The following is a 23,378-nucleotide window of genomic DNA, read 5'->3' on the forward strand; positions in this document are numbered from 1 at the left end:
GCCGGAACGTTTTGTGTGTGCGTATGGTCCCAGCAAACGGGCGTGACTGTATTTGCGTACGACGCAAATCTTTATGCACCCAGATAAAGGTTACGGCGCATGTGCAGCAAAGCCGCATGCACCATGGCCACCAAACAAACAAACTGCTGAGCTCAGTGGCGCTCTTGAAAATGCACGTGTGCCATGGCGAACCAAGGCAAAAATGGTGCACCATCATACAGGTAAAAAACAGCCAGACACAAGCAAAAAAAAAAAGGTACACTTTGCAAACACCCACAGCTAGCCCAGAACTCCCACATATGGTCACTGCACACCTCTGTCCAGCTTTTAGCTAGCTTGACTGATTGTTACAATTACTGGGACACCCCACAATAACAAAATATAAGGGTTTCACTTACCCGTTCAGACTCAGGGCTTCCTAGAAACTAAGGGCCCAATCTTCACCCTTCATGGTGGGTTCCTGTCACTTGGAGCTTCACGGACTGGGTACCCTTTTTATGTTTAGGCTCCACCCCCTTGGATATGTACAGCACTCTGCAAGAAATGCCTTAGCGCTGTAGTGTTCAGGATTTCCACTGTGCAGAGTGCAGTGCCCGGAGGCCACATTACAGGCACAACCTTGCAGGATCTTGAGTCTTCTTTGTGAGGCACAGGTACCATTTATCTAAGCACAAAAGTCTGTGTCAGATGGATCCGATCGGTCATTCCCTTGATTCATTGTGGGACTAGAGTCCTGGAGCTCAGAGAGCTCAAACAAACAGTGCCATCCACCTTGCAGACACTGGTAAAAAACTAAAGTGTATGGGAGAGGTTATATAGGGGATCACATCCTGTCTGAAGACCTTTGGGCTACCAGTGTCCATTCACCTGATGATGAAGTATAACCCAGCAGGTAATGAATATTAGCCTGACTTTGTGTCCCATGATGTATGAAAAAGAAATTAGAATACGGTGTAAATGCAAACATACCACGCTATAAGAACTCAGGCAAAATATTAATCATTTTATTCAACAAAGTTCCCCTTGATCAAAGGTAACAGACCACATAAAGTGCCTATGACAAGGGTGGAACACAGGGGGAGCTTGCTGAGCTGCCGCTGACCTACTTTAGAACGAGTCATTTATATTGTTCATAGCTCCCAACTGTCCCTAATTTCAATGGACTGTCCCTGATTTGGAACAGAGTCCCTCTGTCCCTCTTTACACCTCATTTGTCCCTCAATTTGGTCTGATTTATATAGTTGTATATAATATATATATTATATAATTATATCTTTCAAAAAGTGTTTCCAGTGCTAAATCTTTCATCCAGTTTCTAAATTGCTGCATCTGTAAATTTCAAAAGCCAGTATAAAGGAATAGAAGTGATAAAAAAAAAGAAGCATGTGTGGGTTTACCCAATCATTTATTTGTGTGATTCTCCTTTTAAGGGAATGTGGCAGGGGGTGTGTCCTATGCTTATATACTTTTGCTAATCCCCTGAACATAAGCCCTACCCTGAAAATAAGACCTAGCCTTATTTTCAGGGATGTCTACAATATAAGACCCCTCACACTGAAGCAGTTCTCAGGCATTTTAGCTTTAGAAATAGCATTTGTAAAGCTACTGAAAACTGCCTCCCATACCACCCAAATGTGAAAGCCCGAGTGCTTTCACACTGGGGCGGTGCACTTGCGGGACATTAGAAAAAGTCCTGCGAGGAGCATCTTTGGGGCGGTTTGAGAGCGCTGTATAAAGCACTCCCAAACTGCCCCTGCCCATTGCAATAAATGGGCAGCTCTTCTGAAGCGCCGCAACATGGGCGTTTTTAACCCCCGCTTAAACATCGCTAAAACGAGAGTCACTTTAGCGCTAACACATGGGTGGCTCCAGTGTGAAAGGGGTCTATGCCCTACCCTGAAAATAAGCACTAGTTAAAGTCATTGTAAAAACTTAATCCATTTTGTAAAAAGATATAATGTGCAGTGTGTCTCCTTTTGTAACTTTATTGTGGAAAATACCGCTTGGTGTCAACAGATGACATGACTGTATTTGAATAAATGTAGATCATTGTACATACCCTTAATAAATAAGGCATCCCAGACATCCTAACCTGCAAAAACATATTTCAGGGAGGTGGCAAACTCATTTCAGGGAGGTGGCGCTCCACGCTCACATAGCCACCCCCCCCCCACCCCGTGGCAAAAAAAAGTTTAAAACATTTTTATATTATTTTTTCGCAGTGCCTCCGGGGAAGGGGGTATGTGGCAGTGAATGGTGTTGGTAGTTTTTTATTTTTACATATTGATTTTTTTACAATGGAATTTGTTTCAAATTTTTTTTACAATTCTTTTTTTGGGTTGGGGGGGGGGGGGGGTTGAGGCAGTGGGCAGTATTGGTAGGAGTATTGGTTACAGACCCATGACATCTCCCCTTTGAGACAGAGACAGGACTGAGGACACAGATTCTCCAGTTCCTTTCTCAGCACTGAAGGTGAATGGAGAGGAGACAGAGGCTCCTGTCCATTTATAAACTGAAGCAGAGTAACACACAGTTTACTCTGCTCAGTTATCACAGGACAAAGGAGCAATCTCACTCACTGTGTGCAATTCAGACAAGGAAGGGGTCGGCAAATTACATATTTACCCAGCCCCTTGCTCCGCACTCCATCCTGACAGATCCCCCTCAGCCAACGGGAGAGGAGAGGAGAGGAGGGAACTGTCAGAAACCATGAAACAGACTGAGACAGAAGTACAATCAAATCACACTTGTTTGCGTAGTCAAGTCTAGCCAGAGTCCTGTAGCCAGATCGGGTAGTCAGCCAGTCCAAAGTTCATTAACCAGATCGGGTAATCAGCCAGGCCGAAAGTGAGGGATCCAAGGAGAGCAACCGCAAGCAGGATGGGAAGCCAGGTGGTATGTCAGCAAGCCAGTCTTGAAACAAACAGCAGGAGATGGTTCTCTGTGATGTGACCAACGCGAAGGCAAATTAAAAAGTGAGCAGGAAGGCTTTAAATAGTCAGGTCAGACGAGCATCATCGGGAACAGCTGGTAACTGTGGAAAGAGAAGAGAGCTGGCAATTAGCCAATAGCTGAGTGGCCAGCCCAGAGGAGGAAGGGCTAAGCCAGCCCTGACAGTACCCCCCTCAATGACCCCTCTCCCTCAGAGGGCCACAGGGCTTGAGGGGAAACCGTCTATGGAACTCGCGGAGCAGAACAGGGGCATGTACGTCAGAGGATGAAACCCAGGAGCGTTCCTCCGGAACGTACCCCTTCCAATGCACCAGGTACTGTATGCGCCCACGGAACCTACGGGAGTCAACAATGGATTGTACCTCATACTCCTCATGGTTCTCAACCAGAATAGGGTGAGGACGTGGCACTGAGGTGGTAAATCGGTTACAGACCAACGGTTTCAATAAGGAGACATGAAACACATTAGAGATGCGCATACTAGGAGGAAGGTCCAACGCGTAAGCTACTGGGTTAATCCTGCGAAGGATACGGAACGGCCCAATAAACCGAGGTGCAAACTTCAGTGAGGGAACACGAAGCCGGAGGTTGCGAGATGACAGCCAGACCCTGTCCCCAACCTGGTAGGAAGGCGCAGCCAGGCGTCCGCGGTCAGCATGGAGTCTGTACCTACCATTAGCATGATGCAAAGCCTCCTGGACTTGTACCCAAGGGGAACGAAGACCACGGAGATGCTCCTCTAATGCAGGAATACTCTGCAGAACAAACGAGTCAGGCAACATGGAAGGTTGGAAACCATAATTTGCCATAAATGGAGACAATCGGGAGGCAGAATTCATTGTTGTGAGCAAACTCTGCCCAAGGTAATAGGTCAGACCAGTTGTTATGATGGTCAGAAATATAGCAACGTAGGAATTGCTCCACGGACTGATTGGCTCGTTCTGCGGCCCCATTAGACTGCGGGTGATACGCAGAAGAGAACACAAGCTGGATTCCCAACTGTGCACAAAAGGCTCGCCAGAACCGGGAGACAAACTGACTGCCCCTATCCGAGACAATCACCTTGGGTAGCCCATGTAAGTGAAAGATCTCCCGAGCAAAAATGGAAGCCAGTTCCTTAGAGGTGGGCAACTTCTTAAGTGGAATACAATGACACATCTTTGAGAACCGGTCAACCACCATAAGGATAACAGTGTTGCCTTGGGAGTTGGGCAATTCCACAATGAAATCCATAGACAGGTGAGTGCAGGGCCTCTCTCCATTGGGTATGGGTTGTAGGAGGCCCACTGGAAGGTGTCGTGGAGTCTTACTCTGAGCACACACGGGACAGGCAGCTACGAAGGCAGTAACATCTGCCCGTAGACTAGGCCACCAGAATTGTTGTGAGATGGCTCAAATGAGTTTATTCTTCCCAGGATGGCCAGCTGCCTTGGGAGAATGGTAAGTCTGGAGCACTGCAGTGCGGAGACTCTCTGGGACAAAGCAGCGGTCACAAGGTTTATCAGGAGGAGCATGGACCTGAGCAGCAAGAATTTTGTCACCCAAAGGAGAAGTAAAACTGGTGCGAACCGTAGCCAAGATACGATCAGGAGGAATCATATGACCGGAACCGACTCCGACTTGGAAGTGGAGGAAAATTGTTGTGACAAGGCATCAGCCCTTACATTCTTAGTACCGGGTAAGAATGAGACAATGTAATTAAAGCTCGACAAGAAAAGAGCCCATCGCGCCCTTCTGGGAGAGAGTTGCTTAGCCTCAGACAAGAATGTAAGATTCTTATGGTCAGTAAAAATAAGAACGGGCACAGTGGTACCTTCAAGGAGATGTCTCCATTCTTTCAGGGCTAAAATGATCGCCAACAGCTCTCTGTCACCAATCTCATAATTGCACTCAGCAGGTGACAATTTCTTGGAAAAGTAGCCACACGGATGCATAGCGCTCTCAGAGTTAGGGCGTTGAGACAGAAGGGCGCCAACTCCCTCTCAGAAGAATCAACTTCTAGGATAAAAGGCAATGTAGGATCAGGATGAGCCAACACAGGAGCAGAAACAAAGGCAGCTTTGAGAGTCTCAAAGGACTTAATGGACTTCGGAGACCAACTCTGTGGGTTACCGTCCTTTCTGGTAATATCAGTCAGAGGCTTGACCAGAGACGAGAAGTTATGCATGCGCAGTACACAGCGGACACTAACCAATGGGGGACTCTATATGATAGGACACCGGTCTCATTTTTGGGAAACACGGTAGGTGTCCCCTCATTCCCATCTCAAAAAGTTGGGAGATATGCTATTATAGTGTACCCCATGCACTGTGAAAAGTTCTTGAAGCGGCATGAGGAGCACCACTTTCCCATGAGAAGTCACAGGACATAAAGGTCCAGTAACTTATTTAGTAATGGTGAACTGAGGAGAATATTAAGCAAGAGAAATTAGGGAAAGAGGCAGCCGCAAGTAAATTATGTCCCCTTTTGTCATTCTGAAATTTTTTTGCCCACATATACAGTTGCAAAAAAAAGTATGTGAACCCGTTTGGAATGATATGGATTTCTGCACAAATTGGTTATAAAATGTGATCTGATCTTCATCTAAGTCACAACAATAGACAATCACAGTCTGCTTAAACTAATAACACACAAAGAATTAAATGTTACCATGTTTTTATTGAACACACCATGTAAACATTCACAGTGCCGATGGAAAAAGTATGTGAACCCCTAGACCAGGGGTAGGGAACCCCGTCTCTCCAGCTGTTTTTAAACTACAAATCCCATCATGCCTCTGCCTCTAGGAGTCATGCCTGTGATTGTTAGGGTCATGCAATGTCTCATGGGACTTGTAGTTTCAAAACAGCTGGAGAGCCAAGGTTCCTTACCCCTGCCCTAGACTAATGAGATCTCCAAGAGCTAATTGGAGTCAGCCAACTGGAGTCCAATCAATGAGATGAGATTGGAGGTGTTGGTTACAACAGCCCTGCCATATAAAAAACACACACCAGTTCTGGGTTTGCTTTTCACAAGAAGCAGTGCCTGATGTGAATGATGCCTCGCACAAAAGAGCTCTCAAAAGACCTACGATTAAGAATTGTTGACTTGCATAAAGTTGGAAGGGGTTATAAAAGTATCTCCAAAAGCCTTTCTGTTCATCAGTCCACGGTAAGACAAATTGTCTATAAATGGAGAAAGTTCAGCACTGCTGCTACTCTCCCTAGGAGTGGGTGTCCTGTAAAGATGACTGCAAGAGCACAGCGCAGACTGCTCAATGAGGTGAAGAAGAATTCTAGAGTGTCAGCTAAAGTCTCTGGCATATGCTAACATCCCAAAAAAAACATTGATGCACGTTTACAGTTTGCACAAGAGCACCTGGATGTTCCACAGCAGTACTGGCAAAATATTCTGTGGACAGATGAAACCAAAGTTGAGTTGTTTGGAAGAAACACACCACACTATGTGTGGAGAAAAAGAGACACAGCACACCAACATTAAAACCTCCTCCCTACTGAAGTATGGTGGTGGGGGCATCATAGTTTGGGGCTGCTTTGCTGCGTCAGGGCCTGTACGGATTGCTATCATCGAAGGAAAAATAAATTCCCAAGTTTATGAAGACATTTTGTAGGAGAACTTAAGGCCATATGTCCACCAGCTGAAGCTCAACAGAAGATGGGCGTTGCAACAGGACAACGACCCAAAGCATAGAAGTAAATCAACAACAGAATGGCTTAAACAGAAGAAAATATGCTTTCTGGAGTGGCCCAGTCAGAGTCCTGACCTCAACCCAATTGAGATGCTGTGGCATGACCTCAAGAAAGCGATTCACACCAGACATCCCAAGAATATTGCTGAACTGAAACAGTTCTATAAAGAGGAATGGTCAATAATTACTCCTGACCATTGTGCATGTCTGATCTGCAACTACAGGAAACGTTTGGTTGAAGTTATTGCTGCCAAAGGAGGTTCAACCAGTTATTAAATACAGGGATTCACATTCTTTTTCCACCTGCACTGTGAATGTTTACATGGTGTGTTCAATAAAAACATGGTAACATTTAATTCTTTGTGTGTTATTAGTAGAGGTCGACCGATATATCAGCCGCCCAATATTTGCCGTTTTTTAATTAATCGGCATTGGCCGATTGTGCTGATAAAAAGGCCGATTATATCTTCAGCGCGACTTGCAAATGACTTCTGTAATAGAAGTCAATACAAGTTGCCTGAGTCTTCAGTGAAGCGACTTTCCTCCACTCTGGGCAGTCTGCCAAGAAAAGAGCAAAGAGATACAATGTTTACACTTCTAAATGAGCTGAGCTCTGTGTGTAGAATTCTCAGTTTAACCATTTAAAGACTAAATCTTTTCTGACACTTGTTGCTTACAAGTAAAAATCCTGCATTTTCTGCCAGAAAATCACTTGGAACCCCTAAAAATTATATATATTTTTTTAGCAGAGATCCTAGGGAATAAAATAACGGTTGTTGCAATATTTTATGTCACATGACATTTGCGCAGAGGTCTTTCAAACGCAATTTTTTTTGAAAAAAACACACTAATGATTTAAAAAAAAAAAAAAAAAAAGTAAAGTTAGCCCATTTTTTTTTCCTCCAAAAGTTTTGATTACATGTTTTTATTTAATATATATATATATTTTTTTAATTCTAAATTATACATACAAGTGAACTGATTGGAGGTTTGTTTTGTTTAATAAATGTTTAAATGTAATAATTTTTCTGTATCACTTATTAAGGCTGTTTTCACACTGGAGCAGGCAGGCGTTGATGGTAAAACGCTGATAGTTTTAGCAGCGCTTTCCCGTCATTTTAGCGGTGCTATTCGGCTGCTAGTGGGGCGCATATAACCCAGCTAGCGGCCGAGGAAGAGGTTAAATGCACCCGTCAAGCGCCGCTGCCAAATTGCATTGCATGCGCTTCGGCAGTGGTGCCCATTCATATCAATGGGCATGAGTGGTGGAGGAGCGGTATACACCATTCCAAAGATGCTGCTTGCAGGACTTTTTTTAACAGCCTGCCAGCGCATCGCCTCAGTGTGAAAGCACTCAGGCTTTCACACAGACTGCAGGGGATCCGTTTTGCAGGCACTTTACAGGCGCTATTTTTAGCCCAAAAGCGCCTGAAAATGCCCCAGTGGGAAAGGTGTCTGTTAGATTTTATGAGATGAAGGGGGAAAAAAAGTTAAAAAATCGGCCACCGTGATTTCTAAATATCGGCATCGGCCAGAGAACAACCCATATCGGTTGACCTCTAGTTATTAGTTTAAGCAGACTGTGATTGTCTATTGTTGTGATCACATTTTATGACCAATTTGTGCAGAAATCCATATCATTCCAAAGGGTTCACATACTTTTTTTTGCAACTCTATGTGCCTAGATGTTTATACATGTGTACGCATAGAAATGCAAGCACTATATATTATGACCATACTCCGTTTTTTTCTCTAGAACCTTCTGCCAGCAAGATGCAGTGTAAATAAATACCTGCACCGTGTGCAAGGATAACAAGTTTTATGCTTAGGAATAAATGTTTATCATGTGTGATCACGAGCACTGGCGAGACGTCGGGCGCATAGCGGACTTTATAATATAGGCGCAGAAATACGCTGCAAATCCAGGCGTGTTTTATGCTGTACGGCCATACTCCTGTATTCAGTAACTGTTCTGTTTTTCAGTCCTGAACAAAACGTGAATGTATAATAAAAAATTTTTTTTAGCATATAGTAACTACCACAGCTGACACATCTCTCCCATGTGAAATGTGTACTATTTTTACACACTATACACGGAGCACTAACTGACAGAGACTATTTAGAGCCGGGTGTGAGACACACGAACACCAACAACACGTTACAGCTTGTACACATTTATCTGAGCTTGCTTCTGGAGAGTTGTGTACGGTAGTATCTGGCAGTACCCAAAACAAACATGGCTTCCGGCCACGTCAAGCAAACATGTCACGTGATAGGAAGAAGCATGTGCAACTCCTTACTTGCAGGCCAATCAAAGAGGCCGAATGTAGTTACCATACCGACGTGTTCCTCCTCCAATGAGAGGCTCTTCCTGCTGTGGGGATTCTAGCCATGGTGAGTGTCTGTGTGTTTGGTTGGGCTCGCCTGTTGTGTTTTAGGTGTCATTAGAGGTTTGGTGGTGAGGAATTGGTGCTTTACGGATGTCGTGACTACTGCAGATCACTGGCATGTGTGCCATAGGGAATGCCATGGGGCTGGGAGGTTTTCTTATCTGATGTATTCCCTAAAACAAAGTGCTGCTGTCTGATCTGATGTTCAACAACGTGCTTGGATTTTTATTGTCTCTTTTTCTTTTGGGTGGTAATGTTTTTTTGTATCCTCTCACATTTTTATCAGTTTGCTCTAACTAAACAGATTCTGACAGCTATTGTAGCTGTATGAGTGCATTTGCAACAGAAACAACTACTGTCTGTGATACTTTTATTTATTTTGTATCAACATTTACATTTTTAGGACACACTTTGTTTCCCTCTTCTTGGTCCAAGTAGTACTAATACACAAAAGAGTTGTTCGCACTAGTGCTTGGGCAGTGAAACCCTGTGGTTGAACTGCGCTTTAACTGCTCCCCAACCACTACCCCCTTTAGCTGCAGAGGCAGCAGCCAGGGGTATATGCATGTCACAGCAGGAATTTAAAAAAAAACATGCTTTTGTCAATCAAATCCTGTGACAAGGAAGAAGGATGCAGGAGGCGGGGCCAAGCCACGCTGTCTGTGTTTATAGACAGAGTGGCTCGGGATCAAGTGCCTCATAGCAAGCTGCTTGCTCCAGAGGGCATTTGTCAAAGAGGAGGAGCCAGGAGCACCAGCAGGGGGACCCCAGAAGAGGGGGCTCAGGGTTGCTGTGTGCAAAATCTTTGCACAGACCAGGTAAGTATGACATGTTTATTATCAACTTAAGGACCGCCTCATGTAGATATCCCTCTTCAAAGTACCAATGTATATCTCGGTAACAGCAGCAGCTGCGGCCCATCGAGATATCCCTCTTTACAGGAGGCGGTCCCGTGTGCAATAACGGTGGTCTACGCGGTGGGTTCGCCGCAAGATCACCATTATCGGCGGCGGGAGAGGTGCCACCCCCCTCCCGCCGCTTACCAGAGCCGTTGGTAGCGGCGGTGGCGATCGGGTCCTTTAATCTGCTGGTTATGAAGACGAGTGAGGCTAAGATGGCCCCCACTCGTCTCTATACCATCATACATCAAAACGTCACTTCCGCCCATACCTCTTAAAGGTACATTTTTTTTCAGTGTCATTTTTTTTCAAAATACTTTTTTTTTTATTTTTTATTGCATTTAAGTCCAAATATGAGATCTGAGGACGTTTTGACCCCAGATCTCATATTTAAGAGGACCTGTCATGCTGTTTTCTATTACAAGGGATGTTTACATTCCTTGTAATAGGAATAAAAGTGATCCATTTTTTTTTTTTTTTTTTCTTCAAAGTGTAAAAATAAATAGAGAGCTGCGCTAAAAAAACAAAGCTCTACTCAAAAAATCTCAAATCACACACATATTAAAAAAATCAATAATCGCAAAGGAAAATGGTGACAAGAAAAGGATGCAAAAATTGGCTTAAGAAATTTAAATAAATTATATCAGTGAGTAATATCTTAAGCATACAAGTGACAAAAAAACTCACCAGTGCCAATAATATAATTAGCATAAATTATTATATATCACTTATATAAAAATCACATAAATTATCAATGATATAAATAATTAATAGAGCACACACCACCAACTTATTATAGTAAATATGCAAAAAAAAAACTAACAGAGAAATTAAATAGGAATAAAATCAGAAAAAGTCCCAGAAAAAATGATCCAAAGGATGGTGATGATTCTTCCAAAGTGAAAATATGGAGTTGACACCCACAATGTTCTGTGTTAAAAGAGATCCAAGCAATCACCTCCACCAGTGAAAAGGGGGCCGCTTACCAGAATTATAGATCTCCGTGTCAGTGAGATCAACAAGGCAAAAGCACAGGAGTTCTGGATGAACCGTCACATGAGCCACACAACCTTTATCCTTGATGTAAACCTCCAGACACGGAATGAAGGTGTCGTGTATCATATAAAAAAAATCAGAAAGGCACTCGCATAGTGTAAAACCTCTTATTTTAATAAATAACAAAATATATAATATTGCACTCACATGTACATAGAAGAATATGATCGTATAAACAGAGAACGAGCCAGCCGGCTCTCGTGTGCTGTCCGCACTACCTGGTTGGGCGTAGAACGCGGTGACGCCAGCACGCCGTACCTTCCTACGCGCGTTTCGTCACAAGACGGACGTGTTCACGGGATGCGGGACGGCGTTCTGACGCACCGCTTATATACAAAAACAAACAGCCTCGGTCTGAGCTCCATATCGTCTCCTAGTCCGCCATATTGCATGAAGGAAAGAGGACAAAGAATGCCCTACTGCCACAATAGGCTAAACATATGTTAATATATCAGTATTCAACAAAATTAGCTGGGAGCCACGAGTTGGAACTGTGGGTCGCATATATGCACAGTACATATAAAAACCATGCTAAAATAAATTCTCTTTCACCTAAAAAAATTATTTTCTTTTAATCAAGTATATTAAAAGACCATATACATAAAGAGGTTCGATCAAAATCTCACACATATATACATGTCTAAAAAAAAGAAAAGAAAAAAATTCTCCCTTGAAAAAATTAATTAAAAAATATTTATTTAAATAATATATAAAAATAATACATAAAAATTGAATACGAATCGACCCAAGCAAAACCGTCTAAATAGGTAAGCAAGGGGCTTATACTACAAAAAATGATTATCAATTGTATATGCAAGAATGCCAACATCATGAAAAAAAGCAATATAGTATTAAACCTGGGCAAAGACAAAAAGCCCCATAGAAATCGCTTCACAAAGACTCATGGAACTCACACCAAGTTCACAGCAGAAAGAAAAAAAGGCCTAAAATAGACCAACTATTCCAGACAGTTATACATTGTATGTAAATAATTTGCCAAAAAGGAAAGGAAATATCATGCATTATCAATAAACGCATTTACGTCCACTTCAATATTAAGGCCATGAGGGGTATAACTTTTTAATTTGTGTATCCACATCATTTCGAGTTTTGAGATGCTTCTCACCAAATGGGTTCCCCTCCAATGGGGATTAAACTTATCAATCCCCCAAAAAATTGTGTTAGTGGGGTCCCTATTGTGCGCCAAGAGATAATGTTTGGAAACCGAATGTTGGGTATACTCCCTACGGATGTTCCCAATGTGTTCATTCAGACGCACATGCAAAGCACGTTTGGTCCGTCCTACATACTGGAGGCCATTGGAGGGGAACCCATTTGGTGAGAAGCATCTCGAAACTCTAATCGCATCTAATGATTGGTGAGCTGCAATATATTTAAATTTTTTGGGTTTAATACCTCTTTAAAGTTTTTAACTAAATGCTCTAAACCAAAAAAGGGGGGGTTCTTAGGGTGACATCACCACCTGGCCATGCCCCATAGTTATATAAGAACTGTCATACACCAGAACAGCAGGAATGTTCATCGGGGAAAGAGCATTTTTTTTTTTTGTATTGTTTTTTTATCGGGGAGGCAGCAGATTGATCTTGGAGCTACCACGGGGATACATTATTCATTTTTAATAAAGGACTTGTCAAAAACTGCCTCCTGTTTTTCACTACACTGTTTATTTTTTTATTTTTGGGTGAATGGGTAGGGGTACTACCCCATACTCATTCACTTGGGGGGGCTGGATCTGGGGGGCCTTCTAGATTCCGATAAGCCCCCTGCCCGCAGACAATCACAGTCCAGGGTTGTGGGGAAGAGGCCCTTGTCCCCATGTGGATTTTGGAGCGGGGGGGGACACCATTTTTCTTTTCAATACATTTTGCAATTCTAACATTGCCTCTGAGCACATTTCACATTTCACAAGTCGGCTCGGTTAAGATGCTGATCTGACTTGGATGTGACTTTGAATAAATTCAATGGGCTGAAGTTGGACCAAAGTAGTGTAGGAACCTTTTCAAAAGTTGGACTGACACAAGTCAGACCAGTTAAGATGGCTGTCATAGGGAAACATTCATTTTTACATGTGCTCTTCAAGTCGAAGTGCATGTCGCACCAGTGTGAACCGGGCCTGTTTCGCAATGGATTCTTATTAGTTTACCCCTGGGACTTTCACTGAATGCATTCACGTGAATGATTGGATATTGGTGTAAAATATCAATGAGTTCTGCTGTCAATTTCATTTCACACTGATTGACCTGCACATCTACTGCGGAATAGACTGTACATATATTATTGGTTTGAGGTTTACCTGAATCATCTGCCCTTACTCAAGATGGCGACGGCCAGAAATGCTAGGGGGTGATTTCTCAGCAAAATAAAGCATTGAGACATGAATGGATGGCTGAGTTTGCTTTGAATATAAAAATGAATTTAAATAGCACTTTTGGTTTGTGGTGCTCAGATACAGTGTAGTTCCGCTTTAAATGCTGAGTGAATTTATCTAGTCTTTCTACAAATGGGCTGGTATTGTGGTTTTCCCAGCATCCGTGCTCAGGCCGGGTTCACACTGGTAGGACAAATGCTCCGACATTGGGAGCTCATGTCGCATGACGTGTGAAAATCAATGTTTCCCTATGGGAGCCCTCTTAACTGGTCCCAAACAAGTTAGTCCGACTTTGAAAATGCTCCCTGCACTACTTTGGTCTGACTTTGATTCTACTTCAGCCCATTGAATATCATTGAAGTAGGATCAAAGTCAGATCCTTGTCCTAACCATCCGACTTTGGCATCCGACATTGTGTTATTTCCTGCCTCCTGCTGTAGCCCCTCCCATTGTGTGTTAGTACAACTTTTCCTTTGACCAATCAAAATTATCTGAAAAAATCGGATCGAAGTAGTATCCCATTCATGAACGTCGGATGGATGTAGGATCAGTGTAGGACTGATGTCGCAGAGCAAAGTAGGATGAAAGTCGTACTACAGTCGTGTAGTATAGTGTGAACCCAGCCTCAATCTAAAATGACTGTTTCTACATTCTGGACAGAGAGCAAGAGCTTATCTTTTAGCACATATTTTTATGTTACCAAAGTATTCAGTACTCTTTGGCCCCTTTCACACAGACGATCCGTTCAGATCCACCTGTCAGTTTTTTAAGCGGACCTGAACTGACACTCCATAGAGGTCCATGGAGCGTGTCGGATGTCAGCGGTGACATGTCCGCTGACATCCGACACGCTCCGATCCGGAAAAATGTGACATAGGAAAAACCTACTTTTCCATCCGTCATCGGATCGGGTGATGACAGACTCTGCGGTCCGTTGTCATCCAATCCCCCATAGGGGAGAGTGGCACTCTGACAGGTCCGTCCCTGCACTGTGTGCAGAGACGGACCTGTCATCTTCCTGCTCAGCGGGGATCGACTGAACCATCCCCCACTGAGCAGAACGTGCTCCGTACATGGACAGATCCGTGCGAAAGTGCCCTTAAAGTGGTTATAAAGGCAGAAGATTTTTTTATCTTAATGCATGTTATGAATTAAGATGAAAAGCCTTCTGTAAGTTTTTCAGAATTTTTGTAGTAGCATTTTTTTTAGCTCTTTCTTAGCAAAAATGTACTCCTATAAAAGCTTATGGCTCAAAAACACTGATAAACACTGAAATGGCTGCAGATTTTGGTGTTTTTAAGCTGTTTTCAGGGTTTTTTTTTTTTAAGAGTTAGAACGTTTTTACAGCTGAAAAACTCCTCTCAAAACTGACTAGTTTTTTTTTTTTTTTTTCTCCCCCAGATAGAAAACAGCCCTGCCAAAAACTGCTAACAGCCTATGTGTGCATGGATACATAGGATAACATGCTGGGGAGTTTATTGACTGTAGAAAAAAACCTCTGAAGCCAAAAATAGCAGCTGTAAAAATGTCCAGTGTGCATGAGGCCTAATACTGTTGCACGAGAGACTCGGCTGTCTAGGACTCCCCTCATTGACTGGGACAGCAGCATGGCGCCATTGGCTTCCGCTGGTGTCAATCAAAGTCAGCGAGCCAGTGAGGAGAGAAAGGGGGCGGGCCGTGACATGGCTTCGTGTCTGAATGGACACAGGGAGCTGTGGTTTTGGTGCCCCCATAGCAGGCTGCTTGCTGTGGAGGTACTCAACGGGGGGATGGGCTAGGAGCACCAAAGAGGGACCCAAGAAGAGGAGGATCTAGGCTGCTCCATGCACCACTGCACAGAGCAGGTAAGTATCACATATTTGTTAGTTTTAGCGAATAAAAAAAAAAACAAGGCTTTAGTACCACTTTGTTTATCAAACACCAGAGGCTGGAAATGCTAGCTAACCAAGATATTTCTTTTATCCATAAAGTTCTTCAAACCAAGCCTCTCCTGATAATTTTCTTAATACTCTCCGGAATATCCCCCCTATGAAGTGTGAGATTAAACTGACTGGTAGCATCTTTTCATCACCCCTTTACTGTCCCCCCCCCCCCCCCCAAAGTTATTTTTTAGCAGTTTTTTTTCTTTTATTGCTGACTAATGCCGCGTACACACGATCAAACTATCTGGTGGAAAAGTCCGGCGGACTTTTTTTTTTTTTTTACCCAAAAGTCTGGCGGACTTAGTAGTTTTGACTCAAAAACTGTCCGCTGGACTCGCAGTCCGGTGGACAATACGGCCGTGTGTGTGCTAGTCCGCCGTACTTTTGAAATGAATGGACTTTCCCGCACGGAGAAAAGTCCGTTCATTTTGTGCGTGGCTCCAGGTAGCCAGGACTAGCGAAGGAAGTCAATGTCGCTGCCGAGTCGGTGAGATTGACACGTCGCTGGCCCTGTCACCTGGTATGGACTTAAAGGGGAAGCCCTACGCTGAAAAAATGGCATGGGGGTCCCCCCCAGGTCCATATCAGACCCTTATCCGAGCACGCTACCCGGCCGGTCAGGAAAGGGGGTGGGGATGAGCGAGTGCCCCTCCCCCTCCTGAGCCGTGCCAGGCTGCGTGCCCTCAACAATGGGGGGTGCTTTGGGGAAGGGGGGGGTTACGTGGCCCACCCACCCCAAAGCACCTTGTCCCCATGTTGATGAGGACAAGGGCCTTTTCCCGACAACCCTGGCAGTTGGTTGTCGGGGCCTGCGGGCGGGGGGGGCTTATCGGAATCCGGGAGCCCCCTTTAATAAGGGGGCCCTCGGATACCGGCCCCCCACCCTATGAGTATGGGGTACAATGTACCCCTACCCATTCACCTGTGAAAAAATGTAAATAAAACACAACACACAAGGGTTAAAAATAATTTATTGCACAGCTCCGGGGGTCTTCTTCCGTCTTGGGGGGTCTTCTCGCCGGACTCCTCCGCTATCTTCTGCTAGCTCTTTTACTAGCGGAGGAGCCCGGCTTTCTTTGCCGCCGCCGCTGCCGCCCAGGGGGCTTCCGACTTCGGGGGTCTTGTCCCCCTCTTCGGTTCTTCTTGCCGGGCCCCTGCTCCTTCTTCCAGCTGTTTTACAAGAAGAACCGAAGAGGGGGACAAGATCCCCGAAGTCGGAAGAAGACCCCCAGGCGGCGGTGACGAAGAAGAAAGCTGGGCTCCTCCGCTAGTAAAAGAGCTAGTAAAAGAGCAGAAGATAGCGGAGGAGTTCGGCGAGAAGACCCCCCAAAACGGAAGAAGACCCCTGGAGCTGTGCAATAAATTATTTTTAACCCTTGTGTGTTGTGTTTTATTTACATTTTTTTTTCACAGGTGAATGGGTAGGGGTACATTGTACCCCAATACTCATTCACATAGGGTGGGGGGCCGGTATCCGGTATTCCAATAAGCCCCCCGCCCGCAGACCCCGACAACCAGCGGCCAGGGTTGTCGGGAAGAGGCCCTTGTCCTCATCAACACGGTTACAAGGTGCTTTGGGGTGGGGGGGCTGCGTGGCCCCCCTTCCCCAAAGCACCCCCCATGTTGAGGGCACGTGGCCTGGTACGGCTCAGGAGGAGGGGGGGGGGGGCGCTTGCTCGTCCCCACCACTTTCTTGACCGGCCGGGCTGCGTGCTCGGATAAGGGTCCTATATGGACCTTTGGGGGGACCCCCACGCCGTTTTTACGGCATAGGGCTTCCCCTACCAGGTGACGGAGCCAGCGACATGTCAATCTTGTCGCCGAAGGAGGCGACATTGACTTCCTTCACTGGTCCCGGCTACCTGGAGCCGCGTTCAAAATGAACGGACTTTCCTCCGTGTGTGGGTAAGTCCGTTCGTTCATTTCAAAAGTACGGCGGACTCCCGCCGGACCTAGTCCACCGGAAAAGTCCGGTGTGTGGGCAGGTCCGCTCGTTCGGAAATTTGGCAGACTTTACCGGCGGTTTGTCTGCCAGACTAAGTCCGCCGGATAGTCTAATTGTGTGTACGTGGCATTAGGCTCGGTTCACACAGGGGGCGACACGACTTGCCGTGCCGCGACCTGACAAGTCGCCCCTGTTCTGTACTACAGAACCGTTCTAAGAGGAGCGACTCGAGTCGCTCCGACTTAGAAAAAAGGTTCCTGTACTACTTTTGGGCGACCTCGGGCGACTTGCATTGACTTCTATACAGAAGTCATTTGCAAGTCGCCGCTGAGGTCTCGGCAGGTCGCGGCGCGGCAAGTCGTGTCGCCTCGTGTCGCCCCCTGTGTGAACCGAGCCTTAGTGTTAGTTTTATCTCCTGTTCGCTCTTATTTGAGATGGGTACTTCAGTCTCTGGTAAATCCTTTCATGTCAGCAGTGGCAAGTGGACCACATAAATATGTGCAATACATTTTGAGTGCGTTTTTTTTTTTTTTTTTTTTTTTTTTTTTGAGCTGTTAATTCCTTTATTCAATGTGTGTCTAAAAAGTTGGTGGAGGGTATCAGAAAACAAAACAGAAGATGCAAACATATTACCTTTTTATTGGCCTTCAAAATAATTGCCATCCTTCACAACACACATTTTGCCAACGTTCATAAAGCTTCTGAAAACCACCAGCAAAATCCTCTTTAGAAATTGATCACAGAACTGCTGTCACACATGCTTGGATTGCTGCCATGTCTGAAAAATGTGCGCCTTTCATGGTGCTCTTTAGGCAGGTAATTATTGGGTCACGAGGAAGACGGTGAATGCCATTCCGTCGATTGCCGTTTGGATTCTGTATTGAACTGGTAGCCCCAGGTCTCATCCCCTATGACGATGGTTTGCAGAAAAGATGGATCGATCCTGTTCAGGCATGGTAATGAAATCTCCAGAGGTTTTCATCTGTTTTGCTTTCTGCTCATCTGTCAGCTTGTGTGACACAAACTGGGAACAGATCTTCTGCTTACCCAGATCTTCATGAAAAAAGGTGAGCACTGTGTCCTTGCTAATGCCCGATTCCTCCGCCATCAATTGTAGAGTCAGTCGCTGATTCGTGACAGTATTTGTCAAACTCGCTTGATCTTCTCTGGGGTTCTGCTTGTCAACGGCCGACCCAAACAAGGTTCATCCTCAGTCTTTTCATCCTGTCACAAACGCGTTTGAACCAGACGTAAACACATTTTCTGCTCATGGCATCCATCCCGTTACCAACATATCATGTGTCTCCCTCACTGTTTTACCCAATTTGTAGCAGAGCTTGATGTTCACACGTTGCTGCCTCTCACACTTACTGCATTTGACTGTCCACAGTGGGTTTACCCTCATGGTCACGTGTACCCCACGCGGTGGCGCTTCTCGATGCGTCTATGAATAGCCATCTGCAGGCAACTTGCCGATGTTGCCATTGAGATTTCGGACCATTAACTGGACTTTTTAGACACACCTCATATGTATTTTAAATGCTCTTTTAGCTGTTTAAAGTTGCCCTTTGAATAACTGTTTTTGTTTATTGCATTAACCATCAAATTTTCTTTTTCATAATGATATATGCTTATCTTATTTGCTAAAGGGGTCCATACACCTTTTCCGAAAGACGCAGCGCTCCCTGCTTGGCAAACTAATGCAGGAGTTTCGTCTAGTGACCTCAGACCGCAGAGTAAGTGTACACTATATAGATTGTCATACTAAGGACATATTTTGGAGATAAAATGTTGCTATCCCGCACAATACTATTCATTTGACAGTACAATTACATTTTTAAAGTTGTAACCTGTGTTCTAAAAAAAATGACACTGTTTCATGGTCTACAAGCCAAAGGCACATTACCACTTCTAGTCATAGCTTTGCATTGTATAAACAAATATTAAATATGTCTCAATATCTGAGAAAACAATGCACATTACACTTAGGGTCCTTTCACACGGGGCGGATCAGTTCTGATCCGCCCCATGGATATCCGTTTGCTCAGCGGGGATCACTCCGTCGATCCCCGCTGAGCAGGGAGATGACAGGTCCATCTCTGCACACTGCGCAGGGACAGACCTGTCACAACGCCGCTCTCCCCTATGGGAGATCGGATGACGACGGACCGCAGTGCCCGTCGTCACCCGATCCGATCCGCAGACGGATGGAAAAGTAGCTTTTTCCTCCGTTACACTTTTTCGGATCGGAGCGGGTCGAATGTCAGCGGACATGTCACCGCTGACATCCGACGCTCCATAGAGCTCTATGGAGCACCCGTTCAGGTCCGCCTGAAAAACTGACAGGCGGGCCTGAACGGGACGTCAGTGTGAAAGGGGCCTTATTCCTCTCTTCAAACATTTTGTAACGTTCCTCCTTTCTTTCAAAATAAAAGACGTTCCTTAAATGCAATGTTATGTAATTTTTTTTATGCAATATTTCTTTTAGTACAGCACATAATGTATGCTATTTCATATTACATTATTTTAACAAGGAATATGCTTTCTTCTTTAGTCATGGAAGATTTTGCTGTTTGGTGCTATCAATGTGGTTTGCACAGGATTCTTACTCACATGGTGCAATTCTACAAACAGTATGGGTATGTTATTATTTACACGTTTATTTGTGTCAGGGATATTGATTAAACAGACAATTTTCTCATCTTTAGTTTTCGAGAAAAACACTGTCCAGTTAGTTGTACTACCTGTCCAGGAGACGCAACCAAAAAATTAATGGAAATCTTTCCCATCAGCAACTCAGATTGCTAAAACACTCAGCCAACTCTTCTCTGGTTTATGCAAATCTAAAAAAATGTTTTGCCCTTACATAAACTTTAGTTGAAATTTTTTGTATGTCAGTATCCTATGTCCCCTAATAAAATTTTCCACCTAAAAGCATAATATAGTTGCACTTCTACTTGTATAAGTGTCAGCTTTTCCCAAAGGATAGTAATGAGCTATTGTCTCCTAGTACTGTGTGAGTGTTTTTTTTTATTTTTGCATCTTACACATTATAATCAGTTTTTTTTTCTTTCTTTTCAGCCCTTACTGCTTACACCTATTTGACAATCTTTGATCTCTTCAGGTAAGATCCTCACTTAGGTTAAAACCACTAAGCATTGAGTAGTGGAAAAGGTGGAGGTGATTGTAACACTGGAGTAAAAATGCTTAGCGCCATCTTCCTGTTTTTTGATTTACTCATTTAAAATTGGTCTCTCTCTTTATCCATGCTGGACAAAGTAACAAATTAGTGTGTAAGTGCCCTCGGAAATACCTGGTATGTGTGGGAGCATATGACCTTCTCCTTCATCTCCCAGGATGCAGTGGTCAGTCGCTAGGCCCAAACATTATCAAGAGAAATTGTATTTTTGCCCTGAAGTAGCACACCTACAAGAACAGAAAATTAATAAAAAAATAAAAATAAAAAAAAAATTAATATATTGCAGCTTACCGACCAATCCTTAGAAGTGGTGGCTGCATTAAAGTAATTGTAAAGGAAACGTTTTTATTTAAAAAAAAAACAAACATTTTATACTTGCCTGCTGTTTTGCACAGAGCAGTCCCGATTCTCCTTCTCTCGGGTCCCCCTTGCCGAGTGCCCCGAGCTGCTTGCTGTGGGGGCACTCATGTGTGCTTGCTCCCGAGCCAGCTCCCTGTGTCCATAAGACTCAGAGCATGGCTCAGCCCCACTCCAGCCTCACTGGCCATGATTGACAACAGTGGGAGCCAATGGATCCTGCTTCTGCATCTCAGTCAATCAGGAGGGAGTGTCAGAAACCATGAAATCAGACCGAGCAAGAAGTACAGTTAAAAGTACTCTTTTAATAATAAAAGAACAAACGTAGTCAAAACATAGCTAGAGTTCAGTAACCGGAACAGATAGTCAGCCCAGCCTGAAGTCATAGATCAAAGTAGTGGAACAGCAAGCAGAATCTAGAGCCAGGATGTCAGCAAAGCCAGTCTTTAAACATGAATGCAGGAGATGTTTCTTGTGATGTTGATCAAGTTGAAGGCAGAGACCTACTTGCTTAACCACTTTCAGACCGGACCAATTTGCTGGTCAAAGACCAGACCACTTTTTGCGATTCGGCACTGCGTCGCTTTAACTGACAATTGCGCGGTCGTGCGACGTGGCTCCCACACAAAATTGACGTCCTTTTTTCCCCACAAATAGAGCTTTCTTTTGGTGGTATTTGATCACCCCTGCGGTTTTTATTTTTTGCGCTATAAACAAAAATAGAGCGACAATTTTGAAAAAAACGCATTATTTTTTACTTTTTGTTATAATAAATATCCCCCAAAAATATATAAAAAAACATTTTTTTCCCTCAGTTTAGGCCGATACGTATTCTTCTACATATTTTTGGTTAAAAAAATCGCAATAAGCGATTTATTGATTGGTTTGCGCAAAAGTTATAGCGTTTACAAAATAGGGATAGTTTTATAGCATTTTTATTAATAATTTTTTTATTTTTTACTAGTAATGGCGGCGATGAGCGATTTTTATTGTGACTGCGACATTGTGTGGGACCCATCGGACATTTTTGACACATTTTTGGGACCATTGTCATTTATACAGTAATCACTGCTATATAAATGCAGTGATTCCTGTGTAAATGACACTGGCAGTGAAGGGGTTAACCAGTGGGTGGCAGTGTAGGGGTTAAGTGTTCCTAGGGGTGTGTTACTAACTGTGGGGGGGTTGAGCTTTCATTTAGTGAACACTGATCTCTGCTCCAATCACATGGAGCAGAGATCAGCGTCACTAGTTGCTAGGCAGAATGGAGAAATGCTGTTTACTCGGCATTTCCTCCATTCGGCCGCTCCGTGAGACGATCGCGGGGATGCCCGCGGCGATCGATTCCGCGGGTCCTGCGACCGGACTCGCGGGGGTCCCGACCAGCGCGGGAGCGCGCCGCCGGCGGCGCGCTCCCGATGGCAGGGCGGCATTGAATATTGGACGTACCTGTACGCCAATATGCCTGCCCGTGCCATTCTGTCGAAGTACATCGTCGTGCGCTGGTCGTGAAGTGGTTAAGTAGACAGGACTGACGAGCAGGATATGAACAACAGCTGAGTAACTCTGGAGAGAGATGGGAGCAGGCAATTAGCCGACAGCTGAGTGGCGAACGAAGGGCTGAGCCCAGCCCTGACAGGGAGAGACCCGGGAGCGCCTCGGGTCTCGTGCACATTACTAGATCGAGATCGGGCTTAGGTAAATATTAGGGGGGCTGAGGGGGAGCTCACTGGAGGTTTTTTACCTTCCTGCATAGAATGGTAAAAAGCCTTCAGCCTTTAAAACTACTTTAATTTTTTTAGGCTTTTTTTTTCTCCCTTTGTTACACCTGGTGATCCTACCAATAACAAATGGCCTTGTCTTGGTTGGTTTGCAGTTGTGCCATATTTATTAAATTTTTGGATGATGGATTGAACAATGCTCTGTAAGATATTCAAAGCTTGGGATATTTTTGTATAACCTAATCCTACTTTAACTGCTTGCCGACTGCCTCACGCCGATATAATTCGGCAGAAGGGCTCGTACAGGCAGAATCACGTACCTGTACGTTGCCCTTTAAGAGGCGGCCAGTGGGCGGGAACGTTCGCGCCGCGGCAAGCTCTGTGAGTCGGGTCCCGCAAACTTGATCACCACGGGGATACCTGCGATCGCCTCACAGGGAGGAAGAACGGGGAGATGCTAATGTAAACAAGCATCTATCCGTTCTCCCTCCCTGATCTCTGCTCCCTGCCCCAGGACACATTTAACCCCTACACTGCCACCTAGTGGTTAACCCCTTCAGTGCATTTGTATAGCACTGATTGCTGTATAAATGACAGTAGTCCCAAAAATGTGTCAAAATTGTCCGATGTGTCTGCCATAATGTTGCAGTCACGATAAAAATCGATGGTCGCCGCCATTGGAAAAAAAAAATTAAAATATTAATAAAAATGCCATAAAACTATCCAAACCAATCAATCACTTATTGCGATTTTCTTTTTTTTTTTTGCAAAAAATCTGTAGAAGAATACGTATCGGCCTAAACTGAGGAAAAAAAAAGTTTTTTTTTTTTTATATATTTTTGGGGGATATTTATTATAGC

The 23,378-nt window shown here is 44.4% G+C and overlaps 1 protein-coding gene across 1 annotated transcript in view; it reads left to right on the plus strand.

Annotated features, from left to right (window-relative positions):
- Positions 1–8,942: 8,942 nt before the first annotated feature.
- Positions 8,943–23,378, plus strand: part of SLC30A6 (solute carrier family 30 member 6) — a 126,631-nt gene continuing 112,195 nt past the window's right edge. Inside the window, exons 1-4 of the mRNA XM_077486483.1 lie at positions 8,943–9,034; positions 18,891–18,977; positions 19,796–19,880; positions 20,323–20,365. Coding sequence (XP_077342609.1) covers positions 9,032–9,034; positions 18,891–18,977; positions 19,796–19,880; positions 20,323–20,365 — 218 coding nt within the window. The 5' untranslated portion in view covers positions 8,943–9,031. The remainder of the gene's footprint in view (positions 9,035–18,890; positions 18,978–19,795; positions 19,881–20,322; positions 20,366–23,378) is intronic.

This window comes from Lithobates pipiens, unplaced genomic scaffold, assembly GCF_037356315.1.
Source record: "Lithobates pipiens isolate NorthernLeopardFrog02 unplaced genomic scaffold, aLitPip1_a1.2 Scaffold_18, whole genome shotgun sequence".
Classification (NCBI taxonomy): domain Eukaryota; kingdom Metazoa; phylum Chordata; class Amphibia; order Anura; family Ranidae; genus Lithobates; species Lithobates pipiens.